The sequence below is a fragment of the Parus major genome, chromosome 1, assembly GCF_001522545.3.
Source record: "Parus major isolate Abel chromosome 1, Parus_major1.1, whole genome shotgun sequence".
NCBI lineage: Eukaryota > Metazoa > Chordata > Aves > Passeriformes > Paridae > Parus > Parus major.
In genome coordinates, this window is record NC_031768.1 from 40,117,067 (window position 1) to 40,132,504 (window position 15,438).

The 15,438-nt window shown below is 38.2% G+C and overlaps 1 protein-coding gene across 1 annotated transcript in view; it reads right to left on the reverse strand.

Moving 5' to 3' along the window:
• HS6ST3 (heparan sulfate 6-O-sulfotransferase 3) overlaps positions 1 to 15,438 on the reverse strand; it is a 272,238-nt gene that overhangs the window by 255,896 nt on the left and 904 nt on the right. The window contains exon 2 of the mRNA XM_033513785.1: positions 15,245 to 15,432. Coding sequence (XP_033369676.1) covers positions 15,245 to 15,432 — 188 coding nt within the window. The remainder of the gene's footprint in view (positions 1 to 15,244; positions 15,433 to 15,438) is intronic.

Here is a 15,438-nt window from a genome sequence, read left to right on the forward strand (position 1 = left end):
ACAAACAATACTCACCTCAGATATGAAACTTTTTTTTATACAACCATTCTAAGCTCCACACTGATAAGTCCCAAAGGAGACCCCTGGCTTACTACCATTGCTGCACAAGCAGAGATAAAACCAGTTCATTTACAGCATGAATTTCTGCACAATTTTCAGTTACATATCCACAACACAGTGTCTTAAAGCATGAACAGTGACTGAGAGCATTCTATTGTTAGAGAAGTACATAAGCCATTAATCAGTTCTGAATAAAATGGAAAAAAAAGGCTAAGTCCACTCTAATAGCTTTTCAGTAACAAGATGCTATGGCTGAACTTCTCATTTAAGAGCTTCTTCTTCTCACAATGGCATTTCGGATCTAGCTAATCTTAAGTGTTGCTAAAAAGTGTATCATAAGATCTAAAAATAAATTTTTAGTTCTCCATTTGCAATCTTTTCTTAAGATTGTGACCGGAAAAATGTTTGAGAGCAGAAAAAAACACACAAAGATAAATATGGTTACCATTTTTATCTGAGTATACTACAACCACACAACTTCCCTTGCAGACATGTTTTTTGACCCCTTTCTAGATCCTACAACATTATTCAGGAGTGATTTCCTATTACAAAAGCCATAGGGGCCTCTATGTGCTATACTAGGAAACTATCTGCTAATTCTACTTCCTCTAATAATTTCTCCTAGTTTTCCCATTGCAGATGCTAAACTTATTGTTAAGTAGTAGAAGTCTTTAAAAATTATTTTCAATTGTTTAAATGCCAAGTTCTAATCAGAGGGCCACATCTATATTTACTAGTTTGGTTGCTTAATTCCTGAGCTCTTTTCAATACCATCTAGTTCTGGAAACCGGCACTTTTAAATACCATCTGTTTTATGTCTTTTTTCTTTCTTTCCTGCTTTTTTTTTTTTAAGCTTGTTCCCTAATTGCTTCTACCAACACTTCAATTTGAAGAGAGATACTTTAATACATCCTCCATAATGAAAGTTCAAACTTCTTCAAGCTCAAAAAAGTACTTGGATACAATAGAGCTTTATTTCCAGAGGATAGAAGGAGAGCTCATCTATTAGTACTGTGCCTTCTCCAGTGGGCTTCTTGTTCACACTGTCTTTCAAAAAGATTTATTTTATACCTCCTGCAAATTGTTCCTCAAACATCTTTCTTAGCTGAATGTATGCATTCTTACCTTATACTGCCAGAAATTTACGAAGCTTTGTATTTTGCCCTCGCAGACCAAACTTAACTTTTAAAAAATGGTGAAAACTGCTTTATGTAACCACCTTTTACCCTAAAAGGATGATCAGCATGGCTGTTTAACTATGTCATGCCAATTCCTTTTTGGACTTACTATCTTAGGTGCATGCATTTCCTCCAACACTCCTACATGGCATCCTCAAGTAGTTTCCACGCCACTTACAAGGATTTTAATTTTATGAATTGTCTTCAATATGGTTTTTAATTTTAAGTCATTTTCCTTTCAAAACAAGGTCTCCAAAGCAGGGGATTGTTAGAAATGGAGGTAGATGATCCTACAAGAAATGTAAATACATTTTTCAGAATGGCAGTAACACTCTGAACATATCCTGCGCACAGGTTAGAAGCACACACAAAACTGCTTCTCCCTCTTCTGGTTTGCAGACTAACTGCTCCATGAAACACTCACTAACTGTGTCTGGAAATTTAGTCTCCACATGAATCAGTGTCTCAGCCACTGCTGCTGCCATGCAAGCACCAGGCTGACCAGAAAGAAATACAACTGCAAGGTTAGAAGAGAATCAAAGGGCTGCAAAGACAAAGAAGGGGAAGAGAACAACCACATAATAAAGTTGCTTATGTGCATTTACACACCACATTGCTCACAGGGCTCCAGGACTTGGAATAATATATTTATGATTTTTCATGAGTTACTGTTTCTCTTAATTTCTAACCCATTATTATAGAGAAAATAAAAAATAATTCAGATACTAGATGTTAATTCAAGAAGTAGATGGCAAATAAATCTCTATTAAAAGATAGTACGAAATCATATGCTAATTGCTTAAAATTAGCTCTCAAAAATTTGAAACTAAAATTTGACTACTGAGATTGAACAAGCCACTGCAAAACTAATAATACACCTGCTGAAAATTGGCTCAATAGAACTGTGTGCATTCCTGTGTCTTGTTGCAAACATTTTCTATTTGGATTTCCTTGCATATAGCCTCTCCCATGAAATCTCTTTTTCCTCTGTTTCAGGCAGTGGTATCTCCCCCTCTGCTTGTACCTAACTTCTCCTCTTTACTTCATACATTTCCAGTCCCATCAAACCACCACCTTTCCTCCCCAGGTTACAGAAGCATTAACAACTCCTTTGCCTCTGTGGCAGGGGGAAAAAGCCAGGGCCTGCCTTCCTTCACTTGCTGGGAAGGACTCTCCTGCTCCTTCCTCAAGATGAAACTGGTGTCTCACATTGCACAGCTGGCTTTCAGTACTGCCATTGGACACATTATGGTAAAACACTGTATTTTACTGCCAACGCTGTCAACACTAACCTTAAATACCTCCTTCTCCAAGATACTGTGAAAGTAGAAGACTGAAGGTTGTGCTATTGAGAAAACTTGCAATTGTTTAATGCTTTATCCTAGGACAAATAGAACACAAATCAAAAGGAAACAATTATAAAAGCCCTCTGAGCAGCAGCTTAAGGGAAAAGACAGAAACACAGAGTTACACAAAAATGTATTTTTTTCAATCCCCTGGCTTTTCAGGTAGGGGGAAAAAGACTTGTTTTTCCTTATCTGTTTCTGTGTACTGCTAGGAACGGAGTGAACAATAAAATAAAGAATTTAGGATAGATTAAACTGGTCGGTTCTGGTAGCTCTTACAAAGCCAAACAGCTAAAAGCCCCTTTGAACTTGGACAGGGCAGACTGGCTCCAGAGCCCATTCAAGCCTGCAGCCTGCCGAACACACTCAGCAGAGAGAACACTACTCCAACCAGCTCACTCTGTATGCAAAGCAAGCAGCTACAATGCAAAAGGGATGCGAGTCAAACAAGAAAAACATATAAAACAAAGGCAAAAGAGCTGGCAAGGCAGAAAGGACAGCAATGCAGGAGAGTGGGCGACATCAAGCTGCCAAGAAGGTAAATCAAAAGTGTAGAACATGACCTGAATAACACAAGAATTAGTAGGTATATTTACAGAAAAAAAAAAAAAAAAGAAGATAAAAATAAAAAAGTGATTGTGAGAAAGAAATCTTTCATATTCTCCATGTCCTCTTAAGCTCTTCTGCTATCCATATATACAGTACAAAGTGAAAATCCTTTAGGCATATTATATAAATTTATCTCCTGAAAAGATACATAATTTGTAATCTGGCTTAAAATATCAGTCCAACTCCAACAACCTCCTTGCTATGAAGTCTTCTCAATGCACCTTTTTTTTGTATTTTGTTTGGGTTTATGCTTAATATTTTCATTGAAACTACCTGATAACGTTCTGGAATACAAGTAGCAGAGCACGAAACAAGAATGATAAACTTCTAGCATCCCCACTGCTCTCCTAATCAAAGCCACAGTTCTGTCTGGCCACACTTAAGCTTCCCACTCAACCTGTAAGTTAGATGCAGTCCATCAGTTTTCCTATTACTCTATTTACTGCAAGGTCCAGCAGCCATTTAGATGGCTGGTACTGACCCATATCACACTGGGATTCTTTATCCCATTCTCAGAAATCTGGCAATTTAATCAAAATTAAAAGATATACAGCCTGATAAAAAATAATCTGCACGAGTCAGAGGCAGTGCTCCAAAAGTCAACATACATTTACACGGTCCTGGAGAGCAAAACAAAGACTTTGCTGAAGAAGGAAATGTGTTAGAGAGGGCCTGAGTTGTTTAGAAAAAGTAATTTCAGTTACCCCTTTCATTTAGGCGACTAAATTCTCTGTTTGGAGGAAATACTTTCAATGGGTGTTTTCAGGCTTTAAAAGCCTGACAAAAAGGCATGATTGCTTTAACATAGTTGAGCTAAAGTTTGTGACACCAGTCTGTCTTGAAAACAGGGACTTTAAACTTTTACTTCATAGAAGTAAAGTGTAAAGGAGTCAAAACTAAAGATGAACAGAAAAACTAATTATTTGAGATTACATCTTCTGAATTTTTTCTGCTTGGCACTTTAAAGTTTTTATAATCCACTTTAAATAAATGTAAAGTTCTTTGCCTGTATATTTGCTGCTTTTTTTTCTGGATTCCCTATTTGCCTACAGAAGCTTTGAAACTTGCACAATAAAATCTTACATATAGTGATTGAAATATACGTATTGAAAGTTCAATCCAATAACTGAGGGGAAAAAGGCAAAACAGTTACATACTTTCATTACAAACTCTGAGAAGTTATCTCATGTTAATACAAGAGAAAGTTTTACACTATCATTTAACTTTGAACAGTTTAAAAACATTAGCACTGTAGATGGAAGTTAGAGCTCTTTAGAACACTGTCTGCAATATGAATATGGAAACTATAAAAATGTTAGCTTTATGGATGAAAAGAATTCAAACAGAAATGATTGACTCAACATACCCTCAAATAAAAAAAAAAATTAAAAGACAAATATGTCTTTTAAATTTTTTTTTATTTGAGGGTATGCTGAGTCAACCATTATGCCTCTTATTCACTGAACTGCTACTCAAGTTCTAGTTTATATACTAAAATCAATTTAATAATAAAAAATGTACTCTCATGTGCACCAGAGAAACATACCATCCCACTCTTAAAGGAAATGTACAGAGGAACATGTTTTTGTAATACATGCTCAATGCCAACTTTACACTGGATGTCACAGAAGAATCACAGCCCATTTAAAAAGTTATTGCTGTAATAAGTTGATTCTTCCAACAAACTAATGTAATGTCCACAGTGAAAATAAATTGTTGCATATATTCTTAACTTATTTAATAAATAGAGCTTCTGAGACTGTTCCAGGAATTCTCAAACTGAGGAACAAGGAGCAGTTAAAATACTTACTTCAACACCTTCTGATGTTGCAGCATCTTCTCTACTGTAATCTTTCTTCCCAGCTTCCATAAATACAAACCACACTTAGCTTCAAGAAGGATTCAAGGAGCTACAGGCTGATGAGTTTCATGTCCATCCCCTGTAAGGTGATCAAGCAAATTTCCCTGGAGCAGTGGATGTTGTTCACATTGACATCAGCAAGGACTTTGCCATGATCTCACACAAAGTTATTTGAGGAATGCTGGTGAGACATGGGCACTGTGTCTGATGGTGGCTGATAACTTGTGGTGTCACTCAAGAACTGGCAGTGACGGCAATGCTGTTTAAAACTCCATTAATGACTTGGATGGTGGGATAGAGTCTGGTCTCAGCAGGGTCAGGGGTAACCCCACACTGGAGAAAGAGGTTATCACTCCAGAGACCAGAAACAACTTCAAGAAGCAAGAAACCTGTGTTGATGGGAAACTCATGAAGATAAGCCATGGTAAGGGGTTTACTGTGAGGGTGGTAGAGAAGCTGTGGACAACCTATCTCCAAAAGTGTCCATGGCAAGTTTGGACAGGGCTTTGAACAATCTGCTCTAGCGGAAGGTGTCTCTGCCCATGGCAGGTGGATTGGAGCCAGATGGTCTTTGATAGCCCTTCCAACCCAAACCATTGTATGATTCCATGATTCTAAGTAAAAGAAAAAGCTTGCTCCTGAGGTGAAGTAATACACAAGACAGGCTGGGCACCCAGTGGACACAGCTCTGCAGAAATAGATCTGGGGTTCCTGGTGGACACTGCTGAATAACAGCCACCAAAATACACCCTTGGGAAGTGAAGCAGACTAACCAAGAATCGATCTCTGCTGGTAGGAGCGACTTAGCAGGCTCGGGGAAGTGGTTTCCCCCTTCAGCACTGGTAAGACAGCATGTGGACTGATGTGTCTGATTTTGAGCCCACCAATAAAAGGCAAACCTTGGTAAGTGGGAGCTGTCAGCAGAGGGCCACCAAGACGATCAAGAGGCTGGGACACATGACACATAAAGAGTGGCCAAGTGAGGCTTTTTCAGTCTGGGGACAAGGCAGCAATCAGGCAGACCTCATTACTCTATTCAATTTTCATGTGGGAGTAAATAGAAAAGTCATAACCTGACTCTTTTTAGATGAACACAGCAGTAAGACAGGAAGAAACAAACACAAGTGGAAAATGGGGCATTTCTACTAGCTGAGAAGAAAAGCTCTTTTTCCCATGAGGGTGGCCAAACACTGCAAGAAGCTGCTCAGAGACCCTGTGGCATCACCATCCCTAGAATTACTCAAAATTTCTGAGTATAGCCTAGAACAACCTGCTCTAGTAAGACTGATTTTAGAAAGGGGTTTGAGCTACATGACTGTCAGAGGTCCCCTCCCACATAATTCTATAATAAATCCAAATTATTTGTAGTAGAAAATAATGAAGTATTTCATTAAGTTACTCTTCTCATCTGAACCTTGTTAAGTCAGCAACAGAAATGACACAGCTTTAGCCTGACAGAGGCGTTTCTGGCATGAAAACAAAGGTTTTTGCAGTTACAGAAGTTATTCATCACTCACACTGGGAGCTTCTTGGAAAATAATGGTCCTACTCCTATCTCTAAAAATTAAAGTTTAGTTAAACGATGAAAATAACAGGTGAACACCCTGCTATTAGGGATTTACACAGCTGGAGCTGAAGATGCTTAATTTACTATTTGGCTTTCTTGTAACAACACTTACCTGACTTGAGAAAACCAGAAAAATAAAACACCTATGTAGAATAGGAGCTCAAACTACCTAGTACTTCAAGTTTTCATTACCTATGTATCTTTCTCCTCCAGCAAGTATAAAAGGAACACGTGGAGAAATTTAAACCCTAAACCATTTGTATTGGAAAAAAAAAATTCAAATAGCATAACTTTGATCCTTCCTTGACCTCACAAGACTGCAGAGTTAGTTCTGCCCCCTGCTCTCTCCTAGACTTCACTCTCACTTGAGGCTCACAGCTTATACCTACACTGCTTCTCATCTTTCTCCTCTTCCTCAGAGGATTTCCTCAGGCAAACACCATCAGTTGCTATTCCTCCTATCCCCACATTCTCAGACAGAGACCATGTGCAAAGATACATGAAATTAAAGTCAAAAATTTCAAGTATACACTTTCAAGTATGCAAATACACAAACACTGAGATACAAAAGTATTTTCTACTTCAACAAAAGCCAGCTCACAAATCAAATGGAAATCTAAGTCAGCAAGTTATTTACATTGGTATCATTAGAATTTAGATGAGAATTTTTTTTAAATGGTATTTTTTTTATTAGTGCTTTGTGAAGCGCTTTATTTCACTGACCTCTCTTTCAAGTTAATTTTTTTGCAGAAACTAACTGGTCTCAGAGATGTCAGCTCCTCCACATACATCCTGAAGGGACCATTTCCTTCCAGTATCAAAGAGGACCATGTGGTGAGATTTATCATCAAGTTACTTCACAGAACAAGAAATATACTCTCAAGTCAATTATGAATATCATGGTTTGTTCCATCCTTTGGAAACTGAAGTTGCATCTGTTCATTGCTTTCCCCATCCCAAAATTATTCTTCATATGGCATTCAAAGTTTATCCACTACTGTGCCAGTATGTTTATCATTTCTGTCCATTTGTAAAACACTCAGAGAGACACAGTCCTGCACGACCCTGTCACTTTCACAGCTGACCTATAACTGTATGAAACACTTCTAATGGGAATGAAAACCATATTTACATCAAGTCTAACAATTATTAAAGAAAAAAAATGGGGGTTAAGACATGAAGTTTAAACACTGGGGTTTTTTTTCCTAAGATGACTTTAAGTTGTGGGCCTCTCTTCAGATCTTTTTGGAAGTACACATAAGACCACTTAAGTGTAAGCTTCATAGCAGAATCAAAACCCTAATAGCTCCTATCCTTACAAGAACCCATTTTCTACCTTTTCAGTCAATACATATTGAGATCTCAAGCACTGATCATGTAATAGACCATAAGTACTTCAAGAGTTACTGATTTTGGTACTCTAGCAATTTCTCTGAAAGAAGATTCATGCCATCTCAAACAAAATCCCAAAATACTTCTGTTAAGTTTTTCCCCTTAAAACAGTAGTTTCACGGCTGAATAACTGTAACCTAGCAGCTGTCCAAATGAGACTCTTAATTCATGCAATTAGCCTCTTACACAGTGTTTAAAACCTTGCTCAGCAATTATAGAGGTTTTAAGGGACTTAAAAGTTACCTTCTGAGGCAACTGGGAACATTACGACAATCATTGTAGCATAGAAATTTGGGTTATAAATATTACCAGAGAACAGGCAGCAAGTTGAACGCAATACTACAAATATTAAAGAATACAGGCTTTCCCTTGCTCTCGGTCTCATTCTGCACAAACAGCAGCAGAGCCTTTACATTACATATAAGCTCAATTCACTGTCAGGGCTTCACCAGACTCTGGGAGGAGACATTTTACTCTTGCTTACTAACAAGTTAAGACATTGAAAACTGCCAGCACACCTGAAGGTAGAAACCATTCAGTTCAATCGGATCTTTAACACTTTCCCTTCAGCTTCTCGGTGATCACTAGAGCCGAGCTGGCAGAGATTTTTTCTTCTCCACAAAGAGTTCTTAAAAAAAAAACAACTCCACAAGCAAGCTTAGAATTTTATCCCTATTTTTGCCACTGGCTGGGTCTACAGATCTGATCTCTGTCAGTGTAAAGGCATTACACAGCAACTTTTCCTGTTCACAAAGTAACCTTTCCCATTCTGCCTCAAACCGATAAATATCCTAACACTGTTCAAGAATTTAAGCAATACCCTACTCAAAAGGATTGGAAACTATTCTAAATTAGGCAGCTGGTTAATATAAATTAAAAGAGCATCATAACACGAGAAATTTTAAACAAAAACTACCAAAACTGCTTAAAAATGAAAAAGCTGCTATGTCATATAACACTGTACAGCCCTAGGGGATGCTCCTGACACTTCCACTCTTTTCTTCTCCCATAGGATTTCTCTGCCTGGCTCCTGCACAAAAAAGCAAACAGCTCCTGCATTGTACAGAAAACCTTATTAGGCAGAAAGAAATTATTTTCCAGAAAGAAACACCAGGAAAGGACAAATTTGCTTGGATAAATCACTAAATTCTCTTCCAGACAACTAGAACTGCAGTTCAGGTGATCATTTCCATAGCATGCACCTTCCCAGCTCAAAACTTACTCTGTTCCAGTTACCCATAAATTACAATGATGGATGAATAAGAACTCTCCATTCCAATTTGAAATAGTGCTGACCGCTCTTTTATCATTCCTGGCAATTAACAGTAAACATGAGTTCTAGTCATTTTTTTGTAGGCAACCTGCTGAGATTTATAGTGGTACCTTCAAAAGTCTGAAGACAAGACTTATCTTTGGGTGAAGGATTTTTCAGGGTTGTGACAACCTTGATGCAGAAAAGTTCTGGTACATCAATCATTTGTCTGCTATTCTGACAGGGGAAACCTCACAGGTGACACATACAATGCTAAAGCAGTTAAAGATAGTTGGTAGTTGTTGCCACAAGTTCTAGACAAGTTGTCTGAGAACAAATAGAAGAAAAAAATAGCAGACAGCATTACTACCTCAATCAATTTGGATCAAAACAGCCTAATTTCCCTCTAAAATACAGTCGTTGACTTCAAATAGGAACATTAGAAAGGAAATGCTTTTCAAAAAAACAGAAAAAGGGACGACTTTAGGCAACATCTCCAGACACTCCCATAAGCCAATAAAGACCCCCACAATCTAGAAAAAAAATAATTCTGTGGCAAGGGCAGAACTCCCTGGAAAGCAATTCTGAGAGTTATCAAACAAAAGATTTATTAAAAAAGGATTTTGTTCTATTCAATGTTTACAACCAACAACATGGATGCTGAAAACAAAACCATTTTTATTAAATGTGCCAATGATGAAAAGTTAGGAAGGACAAAAAACTTAAATCAATTTGCAAATGAAAGAAATTGACAGAAGGGGAATGAAATCCACTGGGGATGAGCACAAAACTCCTACAAAAAGACAATGGAAATATAAGTAATAGTCTTTAATAAAATGAATAATGTCTAAATCCCAAGCTAACAGTCAATGTCAGGCAACTGCAAAATGGTAAATATCAGTGAAGTGTACAACCACAACTTTCAGAACAATCCAAGTAATCTTTTCTGGTCCATTTTGTACTAGAGTTAAAAAATTAAATACTGTACTCCCACTGGAACATCACTTTTCAAGAAAACAACTAACACAAACCCGAAAAACAGTCCATTCTTTGTGTTCCTCCAATAAAGACAGTGAATTGGGTTTGGTTACTATTTAAGCAGGGAAGCTTGAAAGAAGGCTTCCTAAGAACCAAAGTACCCAGAAGGCTACTGCAGAGAAAACAGGATCGATTTGTTCTCAGGTTCTCAAAAGACAGAAGATGCAATGGGCTTAAAATTGAAGTTAACAAGATTCACACTAAGCACTTGGGGAAGACAACACCACTTTTCAGTTTTAAGGACAATGAAACCCTTGAGCAGATTAGACTGGAGACAGGTAAGGAAGTAAAAAACTCACAGCCAGTAGCAGGAGCACAGGAAATTGTTTAGTCATTATTGTTCCTTACATTTATTTTAAAAACTATATAGAATTTATTGGCTCCAGCACTCATTTTAGTAGAAGATACTAATGTACAACAGAGAAATTGTGCTTTTTTTTTTTTGGTTTAAACATTTGTGACTTTTTATCATTTTCTCTCCGCTATCTTCAGTATAGTCTTATTTTTCAATTAACAGTATTACATTTTTGTGATTATTAGTTACCACAGCTGCCAAGATCAGAGTCTGTCTTATGTCCTATTATAGCTAGAGCTTAAAAAACACATAATAGTCTAATAAAGGAATGCAAAAGAAGGAGAAGTAATCTTACTAATATTTTCTATTCAACTCTCCCCATTCCAGGACTCATGGGTTTACTGCTGATTTACACTTCCATAGAAAAATGTAGCATATGTTAAGTTAAACAGGACAAGGAAATCAAGGAAATAGAGAGTATAATGGAAGTGAATTAATGAAAATCAATAGTTTTGAAGACTAAACTGCATTGACAATAAAGCTTATGGGGTTTACATAACCCAAGTGATTTCACTGTTTCATATTAAAAAATTAGGCAAAACTTTCAATAAAGTGTTCTTTCAAGTGTGTAGTTTAAAATATTGTCTTCCTAGTTTTATCAAACTTCAAATACTTCAAAACAATAATAAATAATCATTAATTATATGGCAGCTATCTTCAGCAATGGATAAAATGTGCCTTGATCAGGTTTTCTCAGGCTAGCTCAAGTGTTCCTCTATAGAACAGAGAGGAAAGCAAGCCCCACCTCACACCCCAAGGATTACCTGGTAACCTAACAGAGACAGACATTCAGTTTGGACAATGTCTCTGCAATATTCGATGCAGAGACGCTCCTTCTCTAGTTTTAGACACAATTCTAGTCTTTCCTTTGTTATCAGTGAATGGAAGAACTGGCCCTCCAGAAGACAATTCAGCAGGTGTCAGACATGTCTGAGACCCTTAAAAAGGCTGCCTGTGTTATTCTATTTCTCCCCACTGTCTGCAGAGGCAGCCTAATGTCACTCAGACTTTACACCAACTCTTCCCTGGCATACCAAGTTAGACATCTCACAACATTTCTCTTCCCATTCTTTCCTCAAGCAATGCTGGCTAAGATTCCACAGTCTCAGCTTCTTGGCACCTCTGAAGGAAGGCCAAGTTCTGGGGGTGGGGGAGCTGAACACAAGCATCACCAACTTCAAGGGCTTCCACAGAGGGCAATGCAAACACATAAAATACTGTTTCTTAAAAAAAAATAAAAATAAATAATTTTAAAAAATTAAAAGGCATCATTCAGATAGCAACTTTTGTAAATTGAAAGCTACATATTAGTGTAGCTAGTAGCCTGGCTCTGTAGACACTTAAAGGTATTTTAGCAGAAAATCTCACATCCTGAAAATGAAAACATATGTAAATGTTTGAAGAAATTAAATCTACCGTTTTTGTCTTGGTTTGGTTGTTTTTTAAAGTCATGTCATTCAAAAGAATTACTCTACTTCCTACCAAAAGAGATTCTACAACTTCACCGTAGCATCCATTATGTTAACAACAAACAACTTTTCATAGTGAAGCTGGGACAAGGCACAGCACACCATTAAATCCCACAGAGGTAAAAGTCCATGCTGGCACTTGGGCTTAAAGAAGTTCAGATTTCTGGAGCACAGCATCAGTTTTTGTGCCATGTTCCATCTTGGGTCCTAAGACTTCAAAACTCCAACCTTTGAAAGAGGAAAAAATAAGACAAGTTCTCTTTAAAACCCCAAAGTGATTTAAATGCACTGTCCATGAAAGACAAAGACTGAGGAGAGGTCGTGCTTCACAGATCTTCTAGGACCTTTACCATGATCATCTACTCCTTATCAGCTAGAGCTTTCTCCCATGAATTCTAATTATAGTTTCTTCATGAAATCTTCTGAAGATCTGTGTTAAAAGGTAGGCCTTAATCTAACTTACACTATTTTTAGTCCTCTAAGAAACAAGTTTTCACTATCATACACTATAAATCCTTTATTCCTTCTGTGTAGTAAAAGACAGACCGCATATACAGGGTTCTGAAAGAACAGATAATATTAACACCTGCTACGTGGAGAAACAAGAAAAAAAAAAATCTGAAATACACATAACATCTTCACTGCACCAAATATATGGCACAAGAGATCAAGCACCTTTGTACCAAACCCATAACAGTCTGTCCTGCTGGCCACAAAGAAAATCCATTGTCAGATACGTAACCAATTTAGCCTAATTTTCTGACACCATAGCTGGAAGGCAGAATATAAAATCTGAGCTATTCCAAGAAGTCTAGTGCTTCAAATACATTCAAAGGCTTTAAAGGAAGTCTTAAAAATATTCAGTACACTTTACATTAGACTTGTATGCTAGTTTCTTGCCTATTTTAGGTATAGTGTTCTCAATTCTTCTTTTAGATATTAAAAATAGACTTAGATGCACACTTCTAATAGTACAGCAAAGTAGTTTGGGCTTGATTCCAATTTTACCAGGAGCAAAGACATTCACAGCAGAGATAATCCATACTTCAGGGTTATTTCATTCCTTTTAGAGCTCCTTGAGAAGCCGAATTCAAACTACATGGTTATAATGACACAACAAAGGGAAAAATGTAAAGGTGTCTCCTAGGACAGGTTATAATACAAGAATGAGTAATGATACAATGAATTATTATTCACAGAGCTTTCCTCATTTATGTGAAGACAAACCAAGAAGTGCAGTCTTACACTAGCCAAATAATCTGCTAATTAAACAAAATCAGTAACCAAAAAAATGCAGAAAACAATATTCACCTATAATAGCGAAGTATCACTACATGTCTTTTTTCAATCAAAGTAATTACTAACTATGCACTGGATAACCACTATGACAGGCTGTGTAGTACAACTTGAAGTTTTAAATTTACCTAATACAAGAATGGTTTTCTGCAATAGTACTGAAACCACTAGTCCAATTTTACTGTTCATTTATAATCTTGACAATTGAATTTAGCACTCAGTTGTTTACCTACTAATATTCTTCACGAGAGAGAAAAAGTAGACTTCACTGGCACACTACGTATTTTCAGACATTTTTACAAGTATTACTCTTCCTCCTCCCCTCCCTTTTACATTGTAAATTTCTTGAATATTTCTTAAAGCTCTACAGCTACCACCGAGTGATTTTGTCCCTGAAGACATTCACAGCATTTCTCTTCCATCAGCAAATATATACCTTAAGCTAAATTTTTTTTCATAAAATTGTATGAATTACCTTAACAGTATTCTGCAAGTACAGTCCAAGTCCACAGCCATCCACAATAAATTCAAATTATTCTGACTGGAATCTCTCCAAATGCAACTAGCTGTGCTGTATGGGAGGGCCTTTGATGTTCACATCAAATAACCTTCAAATTATTCAACAACAACAACAATCAACTCCATTGCCTTGATGAATAAACCCTGTGAAAATGTGCCCACGAATGTCATGGGCTATACATGTTCTTAAGTGACAAGATACAAACCACAATGTAGAAGTGATTCTCCTGAATATTTAAAGTTCGTGGATTCATAAAATCAAGATGGATACTAAAATGAAAGAACGTAAGCTAGCTGCCAAACTATACAACTTTTAAAAAGGTATTCTTCCTATACTTTCCTTAATATTTTACAGATGATGGAGTTACAATTATTAAAGTGCAGAGGTTTAAGAGTGAATTCAGCTTGCAACTCCTTAATACACATGTCCAAAATCAATCAAACAAATAAAGATACGTTCTAACGCTAGCCTGAATAATCTGATCGAATGGTAAATAAATCAGAACGAAGATAAAAACTTACTGAATCACCTAGAGGTATCTGTTATCAAGAGAGATCACCCATCTGACAATTTTTCTATGTTTAGAACAGACAAGACCTTTCACGAGACCCAACAAAACCACACTAGAACGTGCAGAGAGGCAGCATGCACACAGAATTCCCTTTTCCACTATCATCAGATCATCAAAGGGCCATTCACAGTGCGATTTCTGCACTGTACTCAGTGTTCCCTGCACAGAGCCTGCCACGCACGGTCTCCCGACTTTGAGCTTGCACAAGAGTGCGAGCGGTCAGAACAGCACGGCAAGCTCAGAACCCGCCTGTCCGCCAACACGGAACTCGCGTCAAAGAGAGTTTAAGGGCTTCTGGATACTTCGAACTCCGCTAGTTACAACCTTCAGCAGCTGCAACGATCCATCAGATGCTGCAGAGGCATTCTTGCTGCAGAAGATCATAGTGATTTGTTAGAGACGAATTTCGAAAGGACAGCTACATAGCTAGGAGAAACTTGCGGAACACGAGCGGAGTTTCTCCCGTGCTAACCTGCACGCGCTTTACGTGGAATCGGCACGAATTTGAGGCAAAGCGAGAACATCACAGGTAACACACCGGGAAGGCAAGAGCCCGCAGCAGAACCTCCCCCGGAACACCAGCCTTGCCCCGCCGCTTGTTTCTTATTGAGGACGGCAGCGGACAATTGTCTCCCAGGGGCAGGGGAGCGGGACCTGCTGCCAGGGCACCTTCCCACGGCACCGGGAAAGGCGGGATCAGATTTGGAGCATCTGGAAAGCAGGCACTGACCTGAGGGTGCGGTTGCCGGCGCAGCCGCGGCGCTCCATGGCGGCGGGCACGCAGCTGGTGAGCTCGGTCCAGTCGGCGTGCAGCCCGCAGCTCCAGCCCGTGGAGAAGCGGGAGAAGAGCCAGGTCTCCCGCTTGCCGGGCCGGTGGCAGGTGCACTTCTTCTGCCCGGCGCGGCACTCGCACGGCTGCTCCAG